The 22,551-nt window shown below is 34.5% G+C and overlaps 5 protein-coding genes across 10 annotated transcripts in view; 2 read left to right on the plus strand and 3 right to left on the minus strand.

Moving 5' to 3' along the window:
- On the plus strand, window positions 1–3,568 carry LOC103313903 (uncharacterized protein). The gene is made up of 5 exons (XM_008198373.3): window positions 1–465; window positions 517–666; window positions 1,447–1,710; window positions 1,758–2,167; window positions 3,310–3,568. Exons 1-5 carry the CDS (start codon window positions 336–338, stop codon window positions 3,511–3,513), a joined length of 1,158 nt encoding a protein of 385 aa, XP_008196595.1. The 5' UTR covers window positions 1–335; the 3' UTR covers window positions 3,514–3,568.
- LOC655217 (uncharacterized protein) lies at window positions 3,511–18,728 on the minus strand. Of its 5 annotated transcripts, XM_961733.5 has the most exons (7): window positions 9,160–9,337; window positions 9,073–9,110; window positions 7,858–8,446; window positions 4,410–4,934; window positions 3,950–4,033; window positions 3,734–3,890; window positions 3,511–3,684 (listed from the first exon to the last, which is right to left on the minus strand). In XM_961733.5, the coding sequence occupies exons 2-7, from the start codon at window positions 9,100–9,102 to the stop codon at window positions 3,603–3,605; spliced, it is 1,467 nt and encodes a 488-aa protein (XP_966826.3). In that variant the 5' UTR covers window positions 9,103–9,110; window positions 9,160–9,337; the 3' UTR covers window positions 3,511–3,602. The 5 variants fall into 5 exon arrangements, with proteins under 5 accessions (XP_966826.3, XP_015837975.1, XP_015837977.1 ...); XM_015982489.2 differs by lacking the exons at window positions 9,073–9,110; window positions 9,160–9,337 and adding an exon at window positions 18,656–18,728; XM_015982491.2 differs by lacking the exons at window positions 9,073–9,110; window positions 9,160–9,337 and adding an exon at window positions 8,917–9,052.
- Rpn5 (Regulatory particle non-ATPase 5) lies at window positions 9,464–13,275 on the minus strand. The gene is made up of 3 exons (XM_961653.5): window positions 13,129–13,275; window positions 11,942–12,994; window positions 9,464–9,825 (listed from the first exon to the last, which is right to left on the minus strand). The coding sequence occupies exons 2-3, from the start codon at window positions 12,976–12,978 to the stop codon at window positions 9,507–9,509; spliced, it is 1,356 nt and encodes a 451-aa protein (XP_966746.1). The 5' UTR covers window positions 12,979–12,994; window positions 13,129–13,275; the 3' UTR covers window positions 9,464–9,506.
- The window catches only part of LOC655072 (uncharacterized protein), a 13,061-nt gene continuing 3,928 nt past the window's right edge, over window positions 13,419–22,551 (plus strand). Inside the window, exons 1-5 of one of the 2 annotated variants that reach the window (XM_008198371.3) lie at window positions 13,419–13,604; window positions 13,660–13,748; window positions 13,868–14,002; window positions 18,867–19,006; window positions 19,055–20,344. In XM_008198371.3, the coding sequence (XP_008196593.1) occupies window positions 13,703–13,748; window positions 13,868–14,002; window positions 18,867–19,006; window positions 19,055–20,344 (1,611 nt within the window). In that variant the 5' untranslated portion in view covers window positions 13,419–13,604; window positions 13,660–13,702. The remainder of the gene's footprint in view (window positions 13,605–13,659; window positions 13,749–13,867; window positions 14,003–18,866; window positions 19,007–19,054; window positions 20,345–22,551) is intronic. The other variant, XM_008198372.3, reaches the window with a different exon arrangement.
- LOC135266510 (uncharacterized) lies at window positions 14,804–16,528 on the minus strand. The gene is made up of 3 exons (XM_064357431.1): window positions 15,652–16,528; window positions 15,515–15,606; window positions 14,804–15,460 (listed from the first exon to the last, which is right to left on the minus strand). Exons 1-3 carry the CDS (start codon window positions 15,914–15,916, stop codon window positions 14,804–14,806), a joined length of 1,014 nt encoding a protein of 337 aa, XP_064213501.1. The 5' UTR covers window positions 15,917–16,528.

Here is a 22,551-nt window from a genome sequence, read left to right on the forward strand (position 1 = left end):
GAGCTTTTGCGCCACATTGTAAACACCCTGTATTTTTGTAGAGGAGCAACAGATTTCAAAAAAATTGAAATTTGATCTTTTTTTCCTAAAAAAATGCACCGCTTGTTTATTATTTCCCCGCGTTTCGTCTGAAAACACTTTTCTTTAATTTCACCCATTCATTAAAACTTTCTAACGAGCCAATTTGTGTAATTTCCTCGGGCCGGAAATTCCGCACAAGTTCAAGTTTATGTAAGAAGTGTAACCGACCCATTGACCTAGAAAATCTGCACTGAGAAGAAGATGCTCGAAACTGTTAGTCGTGCACGTGCTCCCCGACAAAACTCCTCACAAAAATGAGGAAACTTTGCTTTCTTCTCCTCGAATTCATAACGGCAACGCCAATGTTGCCGAACTTTGACATTTGGAACGACAACAACAATCGAGTCGCTCACCCCGAAATGAACATCTCACGACTACCCAAAGGTTCGTATTTCCTCAGTCACGAGCGAATTTCCCAATCAAACTTTCCACCAGTTTTGAATTTTTTCCCGGTGCCTGTGGAAGAGGAGTGCCTCTCGAACGACCAACGCCGGAAAGGCATTTGCATGAACGCGTACGAGTGCAAAATCGAAGGCGGGACTTCCCACGGGCCTTGCGCACTCGGCTTCGGCGTGTGCTGCGTCTGTAAGACTTCAAATTTAAATTTATCAAAAAAAAAACAAATTTTGTAATTTGCCGCCATTTTTATTCTTTAATAAGCACATTAAAGCACGCAATGTCATCAAGTGCGATGCCATAATGGTCATTATTTGACGGAACATTTTACGAAAATTTTTAGGTTGGCAGGAAGCAAATTCGCGACTGTATTTTTACCAATTTCACAAACTTCAGGGGGCGTTCATGCAAGATTACCCCCATTATCATCCATATTCTTGTTTTTTGACAAAATTTTGATAAAACAAAAATTTTAAATCAATTTTTCACTTTCAAAGTTGAGACATTACCAACCCTCACAAAAATCCCTAAACCGACTAAAATAAAAATGTTTATTTAAAAACGGCAAAAAGGGGGCAAATTACAAAAAATAGTATAAAAAACTCGTTTCATAAGATAAGACCTTTTAGCCCAGTCAAATTAAACAAAGATAAGGCGATCGGTGGAAAAAAATTCCTAGGGAGTTGAATTTTTTTAAACACTCTCTTTACACTTGGGTAGTCATATATCAAAAGTCCCCGAGGGGGGGGGGAGCTCAAGGAGGGGGAGGGGGTTAAAGCTGTCTTTTTTGGTTTTTGCTTATATCTTGGAAACAGTCACTCCTATCAATTTTAAAAAAAGTTTAAAAAATTCCAACTCTCTAGGACTTTTTTCCACCGATTTGTTTAATTTGACTCGTTTTTGAAACTGAATTCGTGCTTTAAGACTGGTCTTATGAAGCTTGATTTTAATACACTATTCCAATTCCAGTCACTGCAACTTGCAACGAAGAAATCCACAACAACATCACATATTTCGTGAACCCCCATTTCCCCGATTTATCCAAAGACATGGAGTCTTGCTCCCTCACTGTCAAAAAAATCGACCCCGAAATATCGCAGTTTCGGCTCGATTTCATCCACTTCAACTTGGGTCAACCGAACCGAAAAACCGGCGTTTGCGAAGACGATATTTTTGTCTTAAACGGTGGACGTAGGCAATTGAAACTGTGTGGTTTAAACAGCGGCCAACACGGTAATTCCCCCACAAATCAAACTGTAGTGTGATTCCCCCAATTTTAGCCTACTTCGACGTCGAGAACATGGACTCGGTGGCCACCATTGAAATGAAACTGAGCAAAAAAGCAGTGACGCGTTTATGGGAAGTCCGGGTTACACAAATCCCCTTTACCCAACGGGCCCCAGTTGGCTGTTTGCAGTACCATACGGGAACCACCGGAACCCTCAAAACGATGAATTTTGCCGAAAACGGCCGACATTTGGCCGATCAAGACTACAATATTTGCATCAGACAGGAGCAAGATATGTGCAGTATAGTCTACGAGCCGTGTCACGAAAACGCGTTCCGAATATCGCCGAATAATGACGATAATGTGACCGAGGACGTGGGTTCGGGGGAAACACCCGAACCAAGAGCCGACGAGTGCTCGGATAAAGTCGTCTTGCCGTGCGATTCCGAGGATTTGTTAATGGTATTGCTCATTTATTTTTAAAATAAGCAATTGTCAATGTCAAAGACCAGAAAAGTTGCAGCAGGTTTAAAAAATCCAATAGACAATTTAATTAAAGGTCAAGGGACTTATCCCAAATCTAGGGATTTTTAAACTGCTGATTTAAACGTCCACATTTTCGCAGTAATCGCTGATCGAAAACTGTTTTTTTTTCCTCTAATATGTAGTTTCGCCGTAATCAGCATTAAAAAATTGAAAAAAAAAACGTGGAAATTGCAACCTTTTTTGCGTTTTTTAGAAACTACAAGACTCAGAGCAAAAATCAAAAAACCACCTGGTAGCCCTTGAAATTATCTATTGTCTCGTGGGATCCCGGAGCCGCTCCGGGTAAGGAAAGCAAACAGATATAATAAAAAAAAACTCATAACAAAAAAACTGTTGGGAATTTGACGATTTTCTTGACGCCAGTCGATTCCGGGAATCATTTTACATCGGCTAACATCAAACTAGTTTCGCTTTGTCGAACAGTTTTGCCGTAATCGACATTAAGATATTGAAAAAAGTTAAAATTGGAACTTTTTCTGCGTTTTTCTTGGAAACTGTAAGACTTAGAACAAAAATCAAAAAACTTCAGATAGCACTTAAAATTATCTATTTCTTCGTGTAAACCCGGAGTCGCTTCGAGCAACGGTTTCGATTACAGAGGCATGTTATTTTTTTTTCACAAAAAAATTCATAACTTAGAAACTGAAAGTCGTAGAGCAAAACGGTTTGTTCCATTGAATTCTGCGGCTCATTTTGCGTATTACACCAGCATTTTTACATCACTGGAATACTTATTTAATAGCTTAATTTAGTTGAAAAATGGTGGATGCGCCAATTTATAATTAAAAATTCATAACTCAAAAACTAAAAGTCGTAGTGCAAAATGCTTTATCCCATTGAATTCTGCGGTTCATTTTACGTATTGTGTTATCATTTTTACAACACTAGCTTACCCGGGAACTTATTTAAAAGTTTATTTTAACTTGAAAAAATGGTGGATGCGCCTGTTTATTTATTAAAATTTATAACACAAAAAACAAAACGGTTTGTTCAATTGAATTTTGCGTCTCATTGTGCGTATTATTCCAGCTTTACAAAAATTGTAATGTTTGTTTCAGCCGCAAGATGTCGGGCCCGGTTTTTGTACGTTGGTCCACTGCGGGGAATCCCTGTGTCCGGCCGGGGAAACCCCTTGTCGCATCGAAAGCAGCATCACGCCGTTCATGATCGGGGTCCACTTCGGGCCCAACGCCAGGGAAGCCCCGGCCGATGACAATCTAGGAATGTGTCTCAATTACGAGCAAATGCCATGTAACGTGTGATTTTAATAATTTATTTATTGTCAAAAAAACTAGTCAAATATAAAAATTAGGAATGTTTTGTTGTTTTCTTGAGCAATACTGGTCAGGAATCAATCGTCTCGGAGGCACTCTGTCTTCACCTCCTCGTCCTCATGGATGAGATACTCATCTTTTGCTTTAACGTGAATAAATCTAAAAAAAACGCTAATCAAAAATTGTTTTTCCCCTAACAATGACTCACAGAATTAAAACAAAAACGGTCATTTGTGTGGCCATCGTGAGATAAAAAATTGCGTTAGGGTGAGTATGTATTGTTGCGTTGTACACTTTACTGTACATTGTACCGGAAATTAAAGGTATAGCATTGTCTGCCACTGCCAGCACTGCGAGGGTTTTACCTGGAAGAGAAAATCCCCAAATTTGGTGGTTGGCACAATTTGGTTGGTAAAGTAGTTACCTTTTTCCGAATTTGCCACTAACTTGGAAACCATTGACCTGATTACGGGGGCCACGATGGGTCCAATGGCCGCAAAAACGCCCCCTGTGTGTAACAATTAAACAATTAATAAAAGTTTGCAACTCAGTTCCATTTTGCGTTAATTAGTAAAAAACTAGGGGTATTTGTTTATGACAGTTGGTAGCGCGTAAGGCGTTAGTAGGCCTTGAAAAGTTTTCAATTTGAAGTGTCATTTCATTTGTGGTTTTTCCGAGTGAATTTTTAAGACTTTTCACCAAACTAGCGAAAGTTCTAGGTAATAATGGTGAGTAGTTTACTTCCAATGTCCATACAAACGTAAAATTCACTGGTTCTAACGCACTTCGCGAAAATGTTAACACACCTAACCATTGCTTTATCGGTACAGTTGTTAAGACACAAAATGAGAAAATAATCGTATTTTTTCCAGATGGTTACAAACCTAGGTAAAACATCCAGGATTCGTCGGCTGTGGCGAAGAAAATCCGCCCAACTGAGTGTGCCAGGGCCCCGATCATGATGATAATAGTGTCCCTCCAGCCCAAGACCCTGCTCATTAAAGGTATGGCACACAAGAGAAAAACGTCTTGAATTGCCGATTGTACTGTTCGGAAATTGCTAAACTCGTCAAACGTCCACTTGAATATCAACTGGACGTATAAGTAACTCATGGCTTTTTCGTCTCTTTGAAACGTGTAAAACGCCATCATTGCGATTAAAATCAGGAGGTAGCACCTCTGATTGTTGCGTCGTGACTTGAAGAGTGTTTTTCCCGTGTCCACGACGTGGTTGTAATCGAAAAAGTCGGTAAAGAGATTCGGGGCTTCACTCAGCGGTTGTTGGCGGCTGTTTGTCCGCCAGTCTAGTCTCAAAAATGAGTAAACTATCGCTAGAAATAAAAGCGCGACGTTGATGCCGAACATCACAGCGTATGACTTGTTTACGACTTGGTTGAATAACACCTTCCCTAAATTAAAGAAAAAAAGTTTCGTATTCGTTTTGCCTACGAGCCATAACAACTAAATGTTTAGACGAAATCTTGTTTAATTTTCAATTATAAAACTAGTTTTATTGCTACAACACTATTCATAATTTGCATGGATTCAAACTTAAATATGCTACTAAAGTGTTTTTTTTTATAATTTGTGTCTGATTCTCAATCAGTTATCAGAAAAAAACAATGTAAATGAACTGAATATGAAACTGAAAAAAAGCTCCGTCTTGTGAAATCTGTCAAAACTGTGTTTAAGAATTCATTTTAAAAGCAAAATTGATTGAAGGAAAGAATGCCTTATGTAGAAATATTGGAAAGAGCACATCTTGTATAGTAATGCTTTACAAGAAACTGAGCTTTAAAGTAAAAAACACTGCCACCTGCTTTGAATAAGCGCCGATATGTCTTGTGATGCAGACTGCATCGTTTTACATTGTTGGATTTTAAGAAAAAATTTCAAGAGCAGTAAATCGAAAACAATTAAAAAAAATAAAAATACGTATCAAATTTAATATATTTTGCAAAGATGTTTATTGCCACCGATTGAAAAATCATATCCCTAAAATATTTTTATTTTTCAAAAAAGTATGCTCCTTGTCACATACCAAAACTTTTGAAATAATTCTGACATTAATATTGTCTTGGGCAGCAAAAAGCCCTGATTTTAATATCATTGTGTCTTTTGGATACCAAATGAAATATTATCTTAGAAATTTTGCTAAGTGGTCACTGAAAGATTTAAAAAATAAAACAGAACATATTTGGAACAATACAGAATTCTAACAGATTTGTTAAAAATATACCAGTGGGCATTCGAGTCATTAAAGCCAAAGAAGATGTCACGAAATTATTAAATAGTTTTTCTTTTGTCCATACAAATAGTTGTCAAATATTCCTGTTTTTTGGTTTAATTTTATGTTAAATATCAAGTGCTTAAAAGTAGTTTTTAAGTAAGTCATAAGTTACTATATAAATACTTCTTCAATTTATTATTATTATTTTTTTAAATAAACATTCATTAGCTTGACGTGCAAAATACAGTGGGTGGCAAACTTATGGAATAATCTGCTTAATAAAACTAAAAATGAAAAAAAAATGCTTGACTAGTCAGTTTTTTTTTAAAGTACACAATTCCCAAAGAAATTTGAAGTACCTTTTGGTTTTCGAGTAATAAAATTTTTTTTACTGGAAACTATTAACTTTTTTAGCCATATTTATACGTCCTTAATTGTCGAAGTGGCAATAACCAAAATTAAATGTTAGGTACGAGTATTACAATATTTTCGAAAAAAAAATCTTACAAAAATGGAAAATTTAAATTTTAGAATAATATCAGTTAGAAATGAACAAAATTCAAGTATTTGACAAAAAAAGAATCAATTCTTCATTTAATACAATTTTCAAAGTGGCATCCACCAACCCCTTGACAATGAAAATACCTCGTTTCATAAAAATTATAAGCTGATTTTTACAAATGATAAGTTTATTATTCACGTTACATTACTATTGCAAAAGTATACAAGTGACAAGTAAATCAATAGTAAAAAGTTTTATGAAACAGGCCCCAGTAGACAACCTTTTCTAGTACTATCCAGAAATTGTTCTTAACTTGGTTGTCTATTTAAGAGAAAAACGAAAAGTCTGATTTCTCTTTTAAACTAAACAAATTGCCATAAAAATATTTTTAAGAAAAAATTTGTTAATAACCTTTGGTTAGAAACTTTGGCGAAATAACAAAATTATATCTTTTTTATTAGCAGGCACTTTTGAAATTTACGTCGTTAAATCCCATTTCATTTCGTAATAGAATTTTTTGATAGCGAATTTGAATTTTTTGGGGTGAAATAAAGTACAAATTGGGAGTTTCTGTAAAAGAAAAGAACTCTGTGTTAAGCTAAACCCCAAGGACAAATTCAAGCCAAGAAAACCCAACGGAAACTAGAAAAAAATGCAAATGCGTTGTTGCCAAATTTTACAATGAACTGAAATTGCATATACGTATTATGTAATATTTTGTTTTGTTATGTCGACAACAAAACAAAATGGTTAAAAAAACTAAGAGCAGCCTTCCACGGTAATTATCAACTTTCGAATAAATTTGTTTTGAATTATTTTTATGAAAATTCTGTAATCATTTTTTAATGAAAAAATCAAATCTTTAGCTTTTACGTTCTGTAAAAAGATTAGTTTGGAACCAAGTTCATTCAAAGAAAATAAACAATAATAATGCTAAAGAATTGGAAAATGGGAAAACTCTTCAAGGTTTCCAGATTTATTTTTGTTCTGGTCGGCTTTAATTCGCATTTTTATTATTTATCATGATTTTGTTTTTTTATTGCTTGTTTGTCGTCTAAGTTTGTTCAAATAATCAGCATCGTTGAATTTTCTGTAAGATTTTGCTTAGTATACCAATAAACTACATACGTTATTATTATTACCACCGACTTCCATCTATCATTCTAAGGTTTCAAGCCTCTAACTGAAAAAAGTATTTTTCAAAAGTTTACGACACAATTTAGTACTTTTACGACAGTATTCACAATTTTTTTAAATTATTTTACTCAGTTTTTATGATTACGGGCATTTTGGGCAAGTTTGCGGTATGTATTTAAATTGTTAATCATGCAACACACTGGTGCTTCCTATATTTTTTAAGAAGATAAGTCATTTTGAAAATAAGAGTTGACAGAATTATGTCCTGTTCATACCCTCTGCCTGAGGGGTTCCCATAAAAAAATGTCGACAAGGTCATTACCCAAAAACCAAAAGTTGAGATAAATTAATTAAGAGTTTAAAAAGAAAATTACCATGTTCGAGCAATTTTGCCAAAACACCATAATTTTGCCGCTGTTTATTCATCCAAACATTTAGTCGTTACCCCTCGTAGTAATTTTACCTAAGGCGATCCCCGTGGGCATCGTCGCCAAATAGCACACTTCCAGCAGCGTCACCCTCATCGTCCGACTCTCCTGCGTGGAAATATCCACCAGATAAGTAAAAGCCGCCGCAAAGATGGCCACATCAGCCCCCGTGAACGCCATGGGCAGCGTCGCCGTATACACAATATACTCCACCGGCCACGTATCCTGCGTGGCGTTCACCACGACCATCACCGAGTAGTACAACTTCCCGGTGAGGCCGATCAAAAGTGGCAGCTTTCGCCCCCTTTTGTCCGACCAAGCCCCCATGAACAGCGCCAGAATGATGGGCACCACGTGGCCCGCCACGTCGTTGTACAAGTGGAAGTCCGAGACGGTCACCTGGACCTCCTTGTTGAGCTCTTCGTACTCGGTGAGGTTGTCGCAAATTGAGGCGTTAAGGCCGTGGTTGACACGGCACGCTTTGTTCACGAAGAAGGCCTGCTCGACCACGGACGTGGTCATGAAGGCCATCATGTAGAGGACCATGGTGGGCTCTACGGTGATGAGCTTCAGGTAGTAGAGGAGCGACCTGCGCTCGGGGGGCTGCCATGACGGCGACGGCATCTAAGTCGAATAAATTAGCGAGATTGAGGCAAGTGCGTCGATTAGTTACCATTTTTACATGTTGCGTAATACATTCTAAAGGGCTGATGGAATTTTTACGAAAAGTGAGGTTAAGTTGCGCAAGGGAATTATCGTAAAAAACATGTTTTGTGAAGGAATTGGGCAATTAAATGGTCACATTAATTAATTTTAATTAATTACAAAACTTTACGATTAGTTGTTAATAGTGTTTGTTAATTTTTCGTAATTTCAATTTGGGGCCGCTTACCCACTTATTACTTTTTTGAATATTTTTGAATGTAACTAAGTATGTTACAGAAAATTACAAGGGTTACAATCGAATCAATAAATTAATATATTGCCGATATTTACCTAGCGTAAAATTCCTAAATTGCTTTTTATTTATTTCAACACAATAAACTAATAAATTTGTTTTATTTGAATCGTAAAAACTAATTTCAGGTTCTTACCTTGACGCGGCTATGAGTTGAATTGTTTCATACTTTTTATGCTATCGTATTCTTAAAAAAATGACTAATTTGCATATTTCCGTTAATAGAAGAAGTCGCAAACAGGTTGAATAATTATCTTTTTAATAGAATTGCGTGATAAAATGTCGTACCTACCGTAGTTGTGATATTTTCCGTTGAAGTCATTTCAATTCCTGAAAGTGTTTGAGTATTTAAAAAAAACAACGAAAAAATCGTTCTTACCGTTTTGCCCAACAACCTCAAAACATGTTCCCAATCGAAATAATTGGTACAAGACTTGAACCACGTTATCAGGTCATTAAAACCTTACAATGTCTCTTAACTATTGTTCTATTTAATCACGGCAATCATCATATTAAATAATCCCGAAAAAATACATCTTTTACATAATTATCGTGGTCTGCGGTTCAATAAATAAGCTTAAAGGTTACTCAAGGATGTATTTATTTAAGATTGATGATAAATAACGTAATTGTATTTTATCAAGTGTTACAAATGAGATAACAGTCACAAGAAAACACTCGGAAATAATGCACACTATTTATTAGTAAAATAATACAAAAAAGAAATCAAGCCGTGGCTTGGAGATGCTTGTGAACACACTCTTCTTTATTAATAAGATGCGTGGTTTTGTTGACCAGTTGCATGAGAGATGCCAAATCGTGCGCCCAATCATTGAGGACATCACTGGGATCTTTACTTTGTTGAAAATGTACAACGCCTGAAGGCCGGTCGGTCTTGGCTTGCACACTTTTACTGACCACCATTTGAGACAAAAATTCCTCGGTTTCGGCCGGTGATAAGTCCAATAAATCGGCCATTCTTGAAATTTTAATCCTGGTGTAATATTTTGCCATGACACGGATGTTGTGCTCAACGACACGATTCCTGAAATTAACGTCATGTTACAAACCAAGGCTCAGAATTAATACATCTTCAGTAATTCCGAAAGCCCTACTGCAAATAAACTACATTTATATTTGAAAGGGAAGACTCTTTATTCCTTTAAAAATGGACCCCTTCTTTGAGATTAACAAACTACATCACCTTTTCAGGTATTTCTGTGCCAGAGAGAGAAAACAGCATAAGTAATTTTTTTTTCAAAAAATAAATAAAAGTGAACATTTACGCACTTTCTATTTGAAACAATGCATAAAACCTTGCATTATTTACAAAAATTACAGTTGTTGAAGGAACTATTAGCAACCATTAGCAAAGGAAAAACACGACTAAGAAGAGAAAAATTATGGAAAAAAAAACATTATAAAAACAGCTGAATCGAATCTAACTAAAAAAATAATATTGTGGAAGCAAAAAAAAACCACTATGTGGTAATTTGTGTCGTAATCAATGCACATCCTTAGTAACAGAAGAACAACACCAACACAAGTTTTTACGGATTTTTGGAAAGCAAGTTTTTCATGAGATTGCTGTTTATTTCCACTTGCACTGTTAAAAAAAATATTGTCAGGCACAAGCCGGGAAAAAATTCAAGTCAAAATTCAAATTCAAGAACTGTACATAATAATTTCTAGTTCCAATTAATTCCCAGATAATGTAAAATGACAAACTAAACATCACATAAATCATTATCCTCCTTATGAGAGAGATTATTTCAGAGAATAGACTTCAAAAAATACCTTGATTCGGACTTATTAAAAGACGTATTGTCTCTATTGTAAAGAGTGTAAACAAAAAAACCTTGTACCAACTAAAACAGGGACATTTAGAACAATATTCATTGATGTTTTTTCACTAATCCCATGCTGACACTTGCAATTTGTGCGACTTTTTTAATAGTGCTTTAAAAAATTCTCTTGAAGATGCGAAACGAGAAGGAATATTAGAAAAAAAAAGGAAAGCATCTTTAGATGATGCTCGCAACAGTTATAAACTAAAAGCAGATGACAAAATCTTGGCTTCAAAGAACAAAAAGAATGTAAAAATTATTATTGCTGATCTACGTAACTAATTACGAAAGTTTTTACTTAAGAAAATTGTAGAGATTAAATTCTACCAACCACGATCCAGGTTTTAAAGGCACATAGTGTGTGATATGGGATGAAGTTAAAGCTGGTAGAGGTTTAAACGAAATAGCGAAATAGCTCTATGAATGTATAAGTATTTGACTTTTGAAAAATCCAATTTAGAAATTTTGAAACAATTGTTTTGGTCAAAATCCCAACATGATGATAATCTCATTGAACAAATTTACGCACATTTAACAAATAAACCATAATTTTTATTGCGAAGTTGATGGATAGTCCAGCATTATTAAAAGAGCTAAAAAAGTATGAAAGCACGAACTATCTTCACCTGTAACGACTGGACTAATTTTGTTAGAAATTGTAAAAATCCCCTTTTTAATGTATATTCCATGAAATCAGAAGACTTTTTAGACTTTGGTAGCATTTATTTGAATGTAAGATCACGCAAGTTGCAAGAAAAAAATATGAAGATGGAAGGAACCCAATTTAAATTATCAGAAGTTGTTTAGTTCCAGTTAAGAAAAGCAGACAGGAAAATTATATTTTAAAACAAATTTCACAGAGAATTTAAAATGTGTCACTTTAAGATGAAAACCAAGAAAACCTTTAAATTTGCATCAATCACTCCTCCAACTTAGAAATGAACGCAAAAATAAAGCAAAATAAACAATTTGAGGACACAACTCAAATGGACACCAGAAGAATATCAGATTTTCCGAAAGACAATTAATTTTTCTTACTTAATGTTTACATTGTTTTAAAAAAATCATTATAACTTCAATGCCTTAAACATTGAACTTGGACTTCATTTCGAAAAAAAAACTTTATGTCTAGGGCGTTAACTATTAAGTCGAATAAAATCAAATACCTGCTAGATCCACTTACAACAAAATAACCGCTCATAAATGTTGAAAATTGTGACATTAGTTACTAAAGAATTTTTGTTTAAATTAGTCCTTGCCTGTTTTCGCTCTCAGGTACAGATTTATCGAGGTGTAACAAAGGATTAAACTCACTTTAAATCATTCCATCGTTTCTTCGCTTGCTCATTTCCGCTGAAAACCGGAGTTGAGAGCAATTCTTTTTCGTAAATTTCGCACAAACCCGACCACTTGATCAATTCCGAGGTCGTGAAGAGTTTCAACAGTTGTTTGTACATTGGTATTTCTTCAAGAACTTTATCGGCCAAGACACGATGAGTCAAATCGGCTTGTTCGTTATCATGAGGGGCTAGTATTAAGTATAAAACAACCGCACGTGCGGCCTTTTGACGTTCCAAAGGCTCCGACTGAATATTTGGAGTGTTTAAAACAGCTCGATAGTGCTTACAAGTGGCCAAATAGGAGCCCTCATGCTGGTCCAGCTCCATCATGAGTCGGTAGTACTTCAATTTGAGGTCTTGAGTGCCTTCATCGTCGAAAAACTTTGTATTGATTTTTTTCGAAATGATTTGAGTCCTGATATAGTCTTGTTTGGCCAAACACAACCTCATTTGTTCCAAAATCAACTCGACTTTCTCACGTTTATCCATGGAACCGTAAGTCTCGACTTGCAATTCTTGGATTATGTTCGCCGCTTCGGAAATATTCCCTTCTTCCTCACGAATTTTCGCCAGTTTATGCGTCAATCTCGCCCTTTCGACTTCAACGTAAATTTTGCCTTCCGTAACCTGGCGTAGTGTATCAATCAACTTAATCATTGTGTCTTTATCGGGGGTTTGGTCCACGTAAGTGCAACATTCCTGCACCATTTTGGCCACCGCTTGTTTCAACTGCGACCGTCTCTTGGTTAGGAGAACAATGTGTTCGTTGAGGGCCCCCCAGTTTCTGGCCTCTTTACAAATTTGGACGATTGCGACTAAGACGCGACCAGTGGAGACCATGTCGGCCCCAGTCCGAGTTTGCTTTTCCAGGGCCAAGAGTTGGTCGAGAGCGTCGTGGAGTTTCCCAGCTTGAGCCAATTTCTGGCATTCGGGGATTTTCTCGTCGCAAGTCGAGCTGTAATCGACTTCCATTTTGACGATTTTGCCGGAATCGGTCGCTATTGAGTCCATTTTGATGACTGAAAAACTTTTGAGACAATGACTTAACCTCAAAAATGTGCAACATGAAATTGCAAAAAAACACAATGAATTAACAAACGAATTCCAATTGTTGTGACTGGACTAGAGACTAGTTTAGTTAATTACGGTGTTTTTACTTACTTTGTGACGATTTGAACCTGATTTTTTTTCACAAGTCACAATAAACAGCCAGTCATCGAAAACACTTTTGACAGTTGCCGGTTTGACGTTTGTGACCTTCACGGGTTTTTGAATCGGTATAAAAAATTGGGGTTTATTTTTCGTTCGATAAAGACGATAAGTTGTTCAAAAACTGGAAATTTGCATTTAATTTCATTTATTACGGTTAATAACTTTCCATCACGGTCGTTAATCGTAGATTGGCGACCCTAGTTTAGGAAATAATGTTGGCGACAGTGCGTCATGACAGGGCCGATTTCCAAATGACAGGAGTAAACGAACGTAATTAAATTTTACAGAATTATTCGTAATTTAAAAGTGAATTGCTTGTTGTCAAGTGGAGAAGATAGTAAAAAAATCGATTCTGGTGTTATTTGCACCGAGTGTTGCCCAACGCACGGAGTTGTAATGTTGCAAAATGGAACAATTCAGTAAAGGTAAAATTTGGCGTATTATCCTTTGGACTTGCATTGATATTCCTCGTATTTGTAGCCAACTAACCTTCCCAGCTAGCAACTAACCCTTTTTATAAAATATGAGTAAAAAGAAAGACGGTAAAATTACATTAGGAATGTTAAAAGGTAAAAGGTATATGTCGTGTGTTGTGACCACTTTTTACGTTCTTTTGTGGCTTCGTATTGCACTAGTCGTACTCTCGGCCTGTTTGTCACCAAACCTCACAGTTTGGTTTTGGTTGTAGGTAAACCTGTCACCACTTCAGTTCCTACAATTTCCATTAAATTCCACGCAAATGCTGAACAATTGGAAGAGTTGTACGCGAGCGATGATGAACACAACGCCAACGACGCCGCTACAGCACAGACGGGGGCCGCAGGTATCACTTATGTAAAATTATATTGCTTGGAAACATTACTACTACAATCACGTCTTTCAGCATTGTGTAATTACCAAGCAATGCAATGTTTATTTTGCAATTTAATCGTTGAAAATGATACATTACTAAGCAACCGTGAAAATTTTAAGCGATCTTACTTTCTGTTTCAAAACTACGGAATTGCCAACATCGTATTTTACCTAATTATTTTTGTATATAACATCAATAAAACTGTAAAATAGTTTTTAATTATTAGATCTGTCATTAAAACTATACTTGAAATACATTAGCTATTAATTTTTGAAGTGCATGAATAATTTATAACAACTAATTTTGAGAGCTATTTGCTGTTTTGTTGCTATTTTTATTGAATTGGAATGCATATTACAATGTAATCTTAATTTAAATGTGAAAATTAATAACCAAAGTCTTCCCATTATGCTGTCTTATAATTTATAATCTAAAAAAAAAATTAATAAAACTTTTTAAACTACTTTTTTCTACAGCCGTCAAAAAATCGTGACATTTATGCATGGTTACCTATGCGCGAAGTTTGACGTTTTTTCACTGTGAAAAAATATTATTTTTTCACGGTTTCACAGTGAAAAAATAATATTTTTTAACTGTGCAGGCAACTCGATTTTTCAGATCATTTTGTTCCAACTTATTTCTGTTACAATTTTAGTAACACGAAAAGACATCAACAGCAACCGAAATGAAGAGACGGATCGATAATGAGAGGTAGTTTTAAAGGTTTTATAATTATACAGAACAATATTACAAAACAATAATAATAGATATTTACTTTGACATATGAAAATTAAATGTGCATGACGAAAACGTGCCCCCGTTTATCCCCAGAGGCCTGAGTGAAGACGCTTGTAAATGAAAGTTATTTTCGCCATTAAAAGAAGCCGATGTAGAAGGTTGAGTGATTTTGTTTTCTTCTGTGGAGGAAGAAGGTTGAATTTTATTGGCAATTTCAATTTTATTATTCAAAGAGTCCTCGATGTAACTTTCTGCCACTGTGCTGCTTCTCCAGCCCCCATGACGTTTAATTGAAATTAGATCACCTCCAGCATTCGCCAAAAGAGTGGCAGAGCTTCTTCTGAAGCAGTGACCAGTATATTTTTTAGGTTCGTCTTTGTTAAGCCACTTTGCAATCAAACTTGGTATCTCTCCGATTTTGTTAATTCCAACATTTTGATTCACACATTTTCCGTTGGTATACTTTAAAAATAAACGGTCACTAGTCGCCCGTGGAGGCCGCAAAGCTCTATATTTTCTGACAATTTCTATATTTTCTAAATTTGAAACAGTAAATATTCGTTCGCAGTGGGTTTTTGTATCAGGCACCTTCACAATTAAGACAGACTGTTTATCTTCTATGTCAGTTAGCTTCATTTTAACTAATTCTTCACGTCGAAGGGCTCCCGATATACCCAAAATTAGCACAGTCTATAAATAAAACGAGTTGTTTTGATTTGTATTACACTAATATGATAAGTTTACCTTCATCAGTAAATATATCTTGTCATCTGCTTCATTAATAAACTTGCTAATGTCTTCTTTGTCTAAAATTTGCGACTTCTTGCTTCTGTAACCTACGCTTTTGCTTTTCAGGTAGGGCACTAACTTCGGAAACTTACGTGTATCGATATTCTCTTTAACGTTTAAGGTGGCTTTCAACATCGCATAAAGGGCCCAGAGTGTTGGTGGCTTTAAGGTGGTAGACTTTTCTTCCAAATACGCCAACAAAACATTTTCCGTTACTTGATCAATCTTTTTCATAGAACACCACTGCCGAAACTGAAGATACGTTTTTTCGTACTGCGGTCTTGATTTAGCAGGCAAAAGATTCGACACTGCCGCGCTTGCAATTGCATCTATTTCGTTTTCGCTGCTAAAATCCATCACACTTCTTCAACAAAAATACCTATTGTGACAAATTTTTCGCAACTATCACTTTTATTTATCATCGTAACCATGCAAGCAACTCGATTTATCAGACCATTTTGTTCCAACTAATTTCTGTTACTTTTTTCTTCATCTGGAGGCTGTAGAAAAAACGTTGTTTGTATTTCGTGGCGAAATTCATGTTTTAATGGCGCCTTCGAATGTCTTTTAGGTCTCGACCTGGCGGTCTCGACTAAAATAACATTCTCAGGCGCCATTAAAAAAACACTCATTTCGCGCACTTAATACAAAAATTACTATTCCACGTACTCTTGCACATACGTCATCTCTTTGGTAATTTCATAATACCTTTTTTTATAAAGTTTTTGCATACTGACAAAAAAAAGAAACTTTTTCAATCCAATGATGAAACCTGAATCCGTTATTTCACCCCAGAATCCAAAAAAATTCAATCTAATCTAAAAAAAGTGATTAATCTCTATTTTATCAAAGATAATAGTCGGAGTTGTGGTTTCAGATTGAAAAATATGGCATCTGAATGTTGGAAGGTCCAGGGGATTATTATACATGGATTTTTTAGATGACAAACGTCCAAATTAATGCATCTTACTATTTTGATTGATGTCTGAAAAATTAAAAAAAGGGATTTTGTTGCAAGAAAACAGAGTTCATTTGACCGCAAATATCCTGGAAAAATTGCACTGAAAAAGTCCTTTGTATCCCGCTTATAGCCCTAATATGTCATCTTGTAATTTTAATTTTTTTTTGAATCATCTGAAAAGGGACTGGAAAAAACTCGGTCAAAAACTTCTGTAAACAAGGTATTATGAAACTACTACAAGGAACAAATTTCGCTTTATTTAAAGATTTAAGCTTTATTAATTATGTGTCATTATGTCGCTCATAAACTCCTTTACTCCAGTTATAATATCTTAATATTAAAAAAATTGATGTTGGTCTAAGAACGTGTTTTTTTGTTGGTATCATTTTAAGCCTTCTTTTTAAGTTCTGAATTTTAGATTATACACACTATTTTAAAACATGTTTGTCATGCAACGTGTTTTAAATTAATGTTTGCACTTTTTTTAAAACACCCTTTCCATAGCGTGTCTAGGTATCGTATTATTAACTATTAAATCCTCAGGATTTCCAAAAATAATGTCATTTTTGCCATAATTTTGTGATTTATTGGCTTACTTTTTAGGAAATTTTGTGCAATAACTTTGAACTTCAGAAAAACTTTGTGAAACCTTTCGTTTATAATTTTTATGAATCATGGACTCATTTTCACTATCCTTGCTTGTACAGTCTATACTCTAAACAAATATTGTCTGTAAAAAAATTTAAAACAATTGCTACCGTTGTATTTTTGGTTAAAAAATAAATAAATAAATAATATGATACTGATACTGATAAATAATCAGTTATCAAAAAAATTATGACCTGGGATAGTTAAAAACTGATAAGCTTTTTTATGTCATTTTTCTACCTAAAGGGTAAGTTTCATTCTTGTCGAAACCAATTAAAAAACATTCTCTTATAGCGTAATTATACATCGAAATTTTTATTCTGGAAATTCAGTGTTTACATTCAAGATTAAAATTAAGAATTTTTTAATATTTAACTTTGCTCAACTGTGTTAGCTAACTAACGCTGAAAATAAATGTAAAAGAATATTTTCCTGTTAAAAATTTTCTTCTTGAAGAGTATTCTTCTTTGCATTTGTTCTTGAATGGCTTTTCTTTTTAGTTTTTTGGTATTAAGTAATTTTCAAATTTATTTTTATTTCATTTCTATAAAGGTGTTTGCTTACATTTTTAGAGGTGAAAGTTTACATAATATTAGAAGAAAATAACTGTGAGAAAAAAAACACTCACGGAATTGTAACTTTTCACTAGTAAGTTAACTTTTGAGTCAAATAACTCTGAGTCAGTCTAACGCTTGCTTGTACCGCTTCTAACACTTGAAATAAATTAGTTTAATTCTATCTTAATTCCTACCTTGGGTTTGAGTTAGAAAAAAGTCAACCCAAAAGTGTCAAGTTATTTCGAAGTTAGAAATGTTTTTTTGACATTAACCTGAAATTTATATTTAACTCGACATTAAAAAAACGTACCTAAGAATATTATTTATATCTGAAGTATTGGTGCAAGGTTTGAGGGTCACTGGAATAATTTGTCTGTTACAATAAAATTTAATTGTTGCAACAAATAAAAATGTCGTAACCAGTGACTGTGTTTTGACCCTGTGATCATTTTATTTGGTTTTACTTTAGTTTTTATCATTTTAATTCAAAGATCTTCTGTTTGATCACTTTACCGAAATCCTAGCAGTTCACTGACAAAAAGTGTAAATTGAATGACTTTCTGTTATAATTTTTATTTTTTGTACTGTTATTATTTTTTCTTTGAGGTTTTTTGAATATCTTCAAGTTAGACTTCGCCTCCTCATTTGTTTATTATTGCTTAACATAAGTTGCCAATGCCTTTAATAAAGGCCTTTTATTATTATTATTATTATTATCTTTTTTGGAAAATAGACATTGCTAAGCAACTTGAATTACCTTTTTAAAAATGGTATACTTTCCAAGCAATGCAATATTTATTTTGTAATTTAATGTAACCGTGAAAGCTTTAACGACCTTGAAATAAAAATCGCACATTTCAAGGTGTTTTAAGCAAAAAAGTAAATATTTTAATTGTTTCGTGGTAAAATACAGAAAAAATATGTACTTACAAGAGGCGAACGTGTTACTTTTTCGAACATTATCTAACTGTTACAGGTTGTTGTAAAATACGATAAGGGTTCTATTTGCCAAAAAACTAGTTTTTGTGTTTATCTAATTTGATTTAAATCTGGAGCTTTGATTTCTTAAAACTTGATAATAATCACTTGTTGCAATAATTCGATATCCGGTTTCAATAACTGATAACTATTTAAAAAATAGGAGTTAGCGAGCCCGAGAGTAGCCCCTTGAAGTTGCTTCCTCGTCTCGTCAAACGTTCCACAAGTATAGACATCACTCCGAACCCAAACATCGATGCTTCGCCCCCTTCCGACCCGTGGCGATTTTTTTCCGACATTAAAGTAGTAATAACTTTTCTAAAACTCGCTTTTTAATTGTAGCAATTCTAGGGTAAAATAACCAAAAGTGTGGAGGAAAAAATCACAGAGATAAAAGCGCGTAACCAGGACGAAGGTTCGCCACTTAAAACCAAAGTTAAAGACAGTAAAGAAAATTCGAGTTTGTCCGATTCAGAGGACTTATCCGAGAGTAGTATTTCGAAAACTTGTGGCATTTTTTCGACAACTGAAGGTGCGGAAATGTCCAGTGACGATGATGACACTCCGTCAATTGAAAAGGACCGAAATGTCGGTTTAAGGCAAAGGTTTAGGTTGCTCAAGTCGAAGTCAAGTAAAGAAGGGACGATTAGTAAGAAGAGTTTAGCGAGCATTTATAGCATAAATAGTGATAAAATCGAGCAAGCTTTGCCGGAAGAAAACGATATTGAGAGTGCTGTGGACGCGTTGGAGGAAATTGGCGCCAATTTTAAAATTCTCAAAGAAATTGAGCAAGATTTTGATAACATTAAAATCGACGATGAGAATGTTGTCAATATCAAGGAAGTGAGTGGTGAGGAAATCAGGGAAATCCAGTCGAAACCACAGACCGTGTACGCACCTGTTGGTTTCGTCGATTTAAGGGCGAGAAATGAAACGATAAAAAAGGGTGTTTCCCGAGGGTTTTTTCACATTTTTGCCATTGTCCTGGCTTATGTTTTAATCCACAGTTACTCGAGTTATTTGGCTGGGTTTTTGATCGGTGTTTTTGTGACTTGTGTCTTTTATTATGTGAAATTTTTGCTCGATACTCCGTCTCATAGCCCGGCAATTGCCATCCAGACGTGCAAAGATATTTTACAAGTACCGGCAGTGAAGGAATTTCAACCGTTGACTAAATACGAAGGTTGGGTTAATGAATTTCCCGATAATTACAATCCTCACACTTACCACATCAGTCAAACACAATCGGTGTTTTTGCGTTTGCAAGGCAATTTACTTCGTCTGAGTCACACAAAATCGAAAGTTGCCAAAAGGGCGCTTTGGAACGAACCGAAAATCAAACCGATTTTCACACATCATCGGGTTTATAATCTAACTGGGGCACAAGTGAGTTTGTTGCCGGTTGGTTTGGCGAAGAAGCGTCATTGGAGTAAGAAATATCCGATTTGTGTGACTTTGAACAAGGATCAAATGGATTTTATTGAATCACCAATCGAGAAAAAACGCAGTCAAGGGAATAAGAAAAAGTTTTCGATTCTGGCACAAAGGTTTAGTAAGTTGACGGAAGAAAACGAAGATTTTGAGTGTGATTCGGAGAATTCGAGGGCGAGTAGTCCCTCACCACCATCGCCAGACGATTCAGTGAGTAGTTTAATTATGTTTGATAAATTATTTAAGGGGAAAAAATTAAATGATAAATGGTGAAACATAGTTAACTTTGGAAATGGTAAAAAATCGTATAAACTCTCGGTAAAAATTATAAACGCTGTGCGAAAACAGTAAGTACTACCAAAGAATAATGGGGCGACTCAGGCCCTCAGTTTTCATAATTCGAACTAAAAGGTTGCTAAAGAAACGATTAATAATTTTTTTCACCAGTAGATGGCATGATTTTTGGGAAATTAAACCTTTCCAATGATCGTTCGGGATATTTTGTTATTTCCGACCAATTAGTGACTCGTGTCACCAATGAGGAAGTTTCCAATTTTTCAAAATGTTATTTATTATCAACATATTAGTACTAATCAAGAAATTAAATGCAAAAATAAATAATTCGATAGTTTTAAAAACAACAAAAATATAAGCTTTTTTGTCAGCGGTTTGAGCCTGATGACGTCACTCGGCATAAACTGTTGAAAGAATATTGAAAAAAAGTGTTGTTTGAATGATTGAAGTAATTTGTTTAAGTAGATATACTGTAATAAATGACTAGTAACTAATAATAATCCACTTTAATAATCACACAAAATCAGCGTTTGCTATTAAATACTTTATTTCTTTCTCATTCGGTTCACTTACATAAAAACCATTGTGGTGGAAATTGGGTACTCTTGGCATTAACTTTTATATGAATTGTCATGGTAACAGGTTAGTCAATTCCACCACAATGGTTTTTATCAAAGTGAACCGAAAGTATATGGCTTTGAATTTTTTCAGACTTCTTATACGCTTTCTTATAAATAATAAATATTAATTAATATAAAATATTAATAATACAAAAATTAAAAATATTAAAAAATGGAATTTTTTATGATTTCTAGTGTCATTCTACAAAAAGCGATGCTTGCAAAATGTTTTGTGCAAAAAATATGTAAAAAAAGTTCTATAAACGACTTTTGATAAAGATATCGACACTTGCACAGAAATACAGTTTCTTTATTTATCGATGCTTTTGAAAATACGTTCTATGAATAAGTAGATGTGGTTTATAATTATAAACCTAGATTTTACAAAGACATGAAACTACGATTTTCTTATTTTTAAAGTTGCAATGTTCTCGTTTTTTCGATATCAAACGATTTTATAGCGTGAGATTTCTAAATTTTATTAATTTTAGTTAGGGCTAATAGTTAAACATTCAAAACTATAAAAACGCCAACGTCGCATTTTACTGAAATATTTTTTTAAATAAGATTGATAAAATTGTAAAATAGTTATTGATGATTGGATCTCTCATTGAGAGTATAAATTATAAATTATAGCTGCAAATTTTGATAGAAAATGCGACGTTGGTGTTTTTGTATTTTTGAAACAGCTTATAAAAATACTCGAAGTGCAATAGACAAATGGAAAAAATTGAGGAACAGCGAAGGAATTTTAAAAACATGTTAATTTTAACCAGATACAGCTCCTTAAAGAATCGAATTTTCCACACGCGGCAGTGGGCAGCGTGACGTCAGACCTAGCGACACCAGTAAAGCGAGCGATCTGTTAAATTTTGAACTTCGAGGCCTCATAACTTTTTTATTTTTGCGAATATAACAAAAATAAAAACTACCATTAGTTTTACAATTATGAAGACACTATTAATGGTACTAATTTAAAAAAAAAATGGAAACTTCCTCATTATCATTTTCACATTTTAAGGAAAAACTGAGTGCAGTTTGATTTTTAAGCTTCGTTTGAGTTTGTGTTGAAAATGACGTCTCTATTTGCCAAACAGAAGAATACATTTGCCACAAAACTGTGCACATTAGTGTTGTGTTTCCCCCTAAAAATGTAGAAAATACTTCACTGTTTATGTGTATCAACCGTAATAATTCTAACAAAAACTTAAAATTTGGTTACACTAACACACAATTCTATGCCTTTTTCTCTCATAGCCCAAGAACTTTATGATGAAAAACCGCTTTTAGGAAAAGATTCACAATTAATCATCTTTTTACTTTGGAAAATCCTCAACTAGTGAACTTCTTTCCTCGTTGATTCACATAACTCAGTTATTTAATAAAATAATTTTATAGGTTAACAAGAAATTTGATATATTGCCGCCAGTTTTCAACCGGAAACCGTTGTGGCGCCTCTGGCACTTCCTCCTAAACTAAATTTTGAAAATGGCAAATTTGAAA

The sequence above is a fragment of the Tribolium castaneum genome, chromosome 6, assembly GCF_031307605.1.
Source record: "Tribolium castaneum strain GA2 chromosome 6, icTriCast1.1, whole genome shotgun sequence".
NCBI lineage: Eukaryota > Metazoa > Arthropoda > Insecta > Coleoptera > Tenebrionidae > Tribolium > Tribolium castaneum.

What these genes read in the sequence shown, in the direction of transcription:
- LOC655217 (XM_015982489.2), bottom strand. Translation starts at nt 18,685, where the DNA reads ATGTTCGAAAAAGTAACACGTTCGCCTCTT. An exon ending in AAGTAACACGTTCGCCTCTT is followed by an intron (nt 8,447 to 18,655) that starts GTAAGTACATAT and finishes TATTCGACTTAG; the next exon opens with ATGCCGTCGCCGTCATGGCA. An exon ending in AGTGGCAAATTCGGAAAAAG is followed by an intron (nt 3,891 to 3,949) that starts GTAACTACTTTA and finishes TTTCTCTTCCAG; the next exon opens with GTAAAACCCTCGCAGTGCTG.
- LOC103313903 (XM_008198373.3), top strand. Translation starts at nt 336, where the DNA reads ATGAGGAAACTTTGCTTTCTTCTCCTCGAATTCATAACGGCAACGCCA. An exon ending in CATCTCACGACTACCCAAAG is followed by an intron (nt 466 to 516) that starts GTTCGTATTTCC and finishes ACTTTCCACCAG; the next exon opens with TTTTGAATTTTTTCCCGGTG. An exon ending in TTTAAACAGCGGCCAACACG is followed by an intron (nt 1,711 to 1,757) that starts GTAATTCCCCCA and finishes CCCCAATTTTAG; the next exon opens with CCTACTTCGACGTCGAGAAC.
- Rpn5 (XM_961653.5), bottom strand. Translation starts at nt 12,978, where the DNA reads ATGGACTCAATAGCGACCGATTCCGGCAAAATCGTCAAAATGGAAGTC. An exon ending in AAACGATGGAATGATTTAAA is followed by an intron (nt 9,826 to 11,941) that starts GTGAGTTTAATC and finishes CGTTAATTTCAG; the next exon opens with GAATCGTGTCGTTGAGCACA.
- LOC135266510 (XM_064357431.1), bottom strand. Translation starts at nt 15,916, where the DNA reads ATGGATTTTAGCAGCGAAAACGAAATAGATGCAATTGCAAGCGCGGCA. An exon ending in TAAAGAGAATATCGATACAC is followed by an intron (nt 15,607 to 15,651) that starts GTAAGTTTCCGA and finishes GCAAAAGCGTAG; the next exon opens with GTTACAGAAGCAAGAAGTCG. An exon ending in AGATATATTTACTGATGAAG is followed by an intron (nt 15,461 to 15,514) that starts GTAAACTTATCA and finishes TTTTATTTATAG; the next exon opens with ACTGTGCTAATTTTGGGTAT.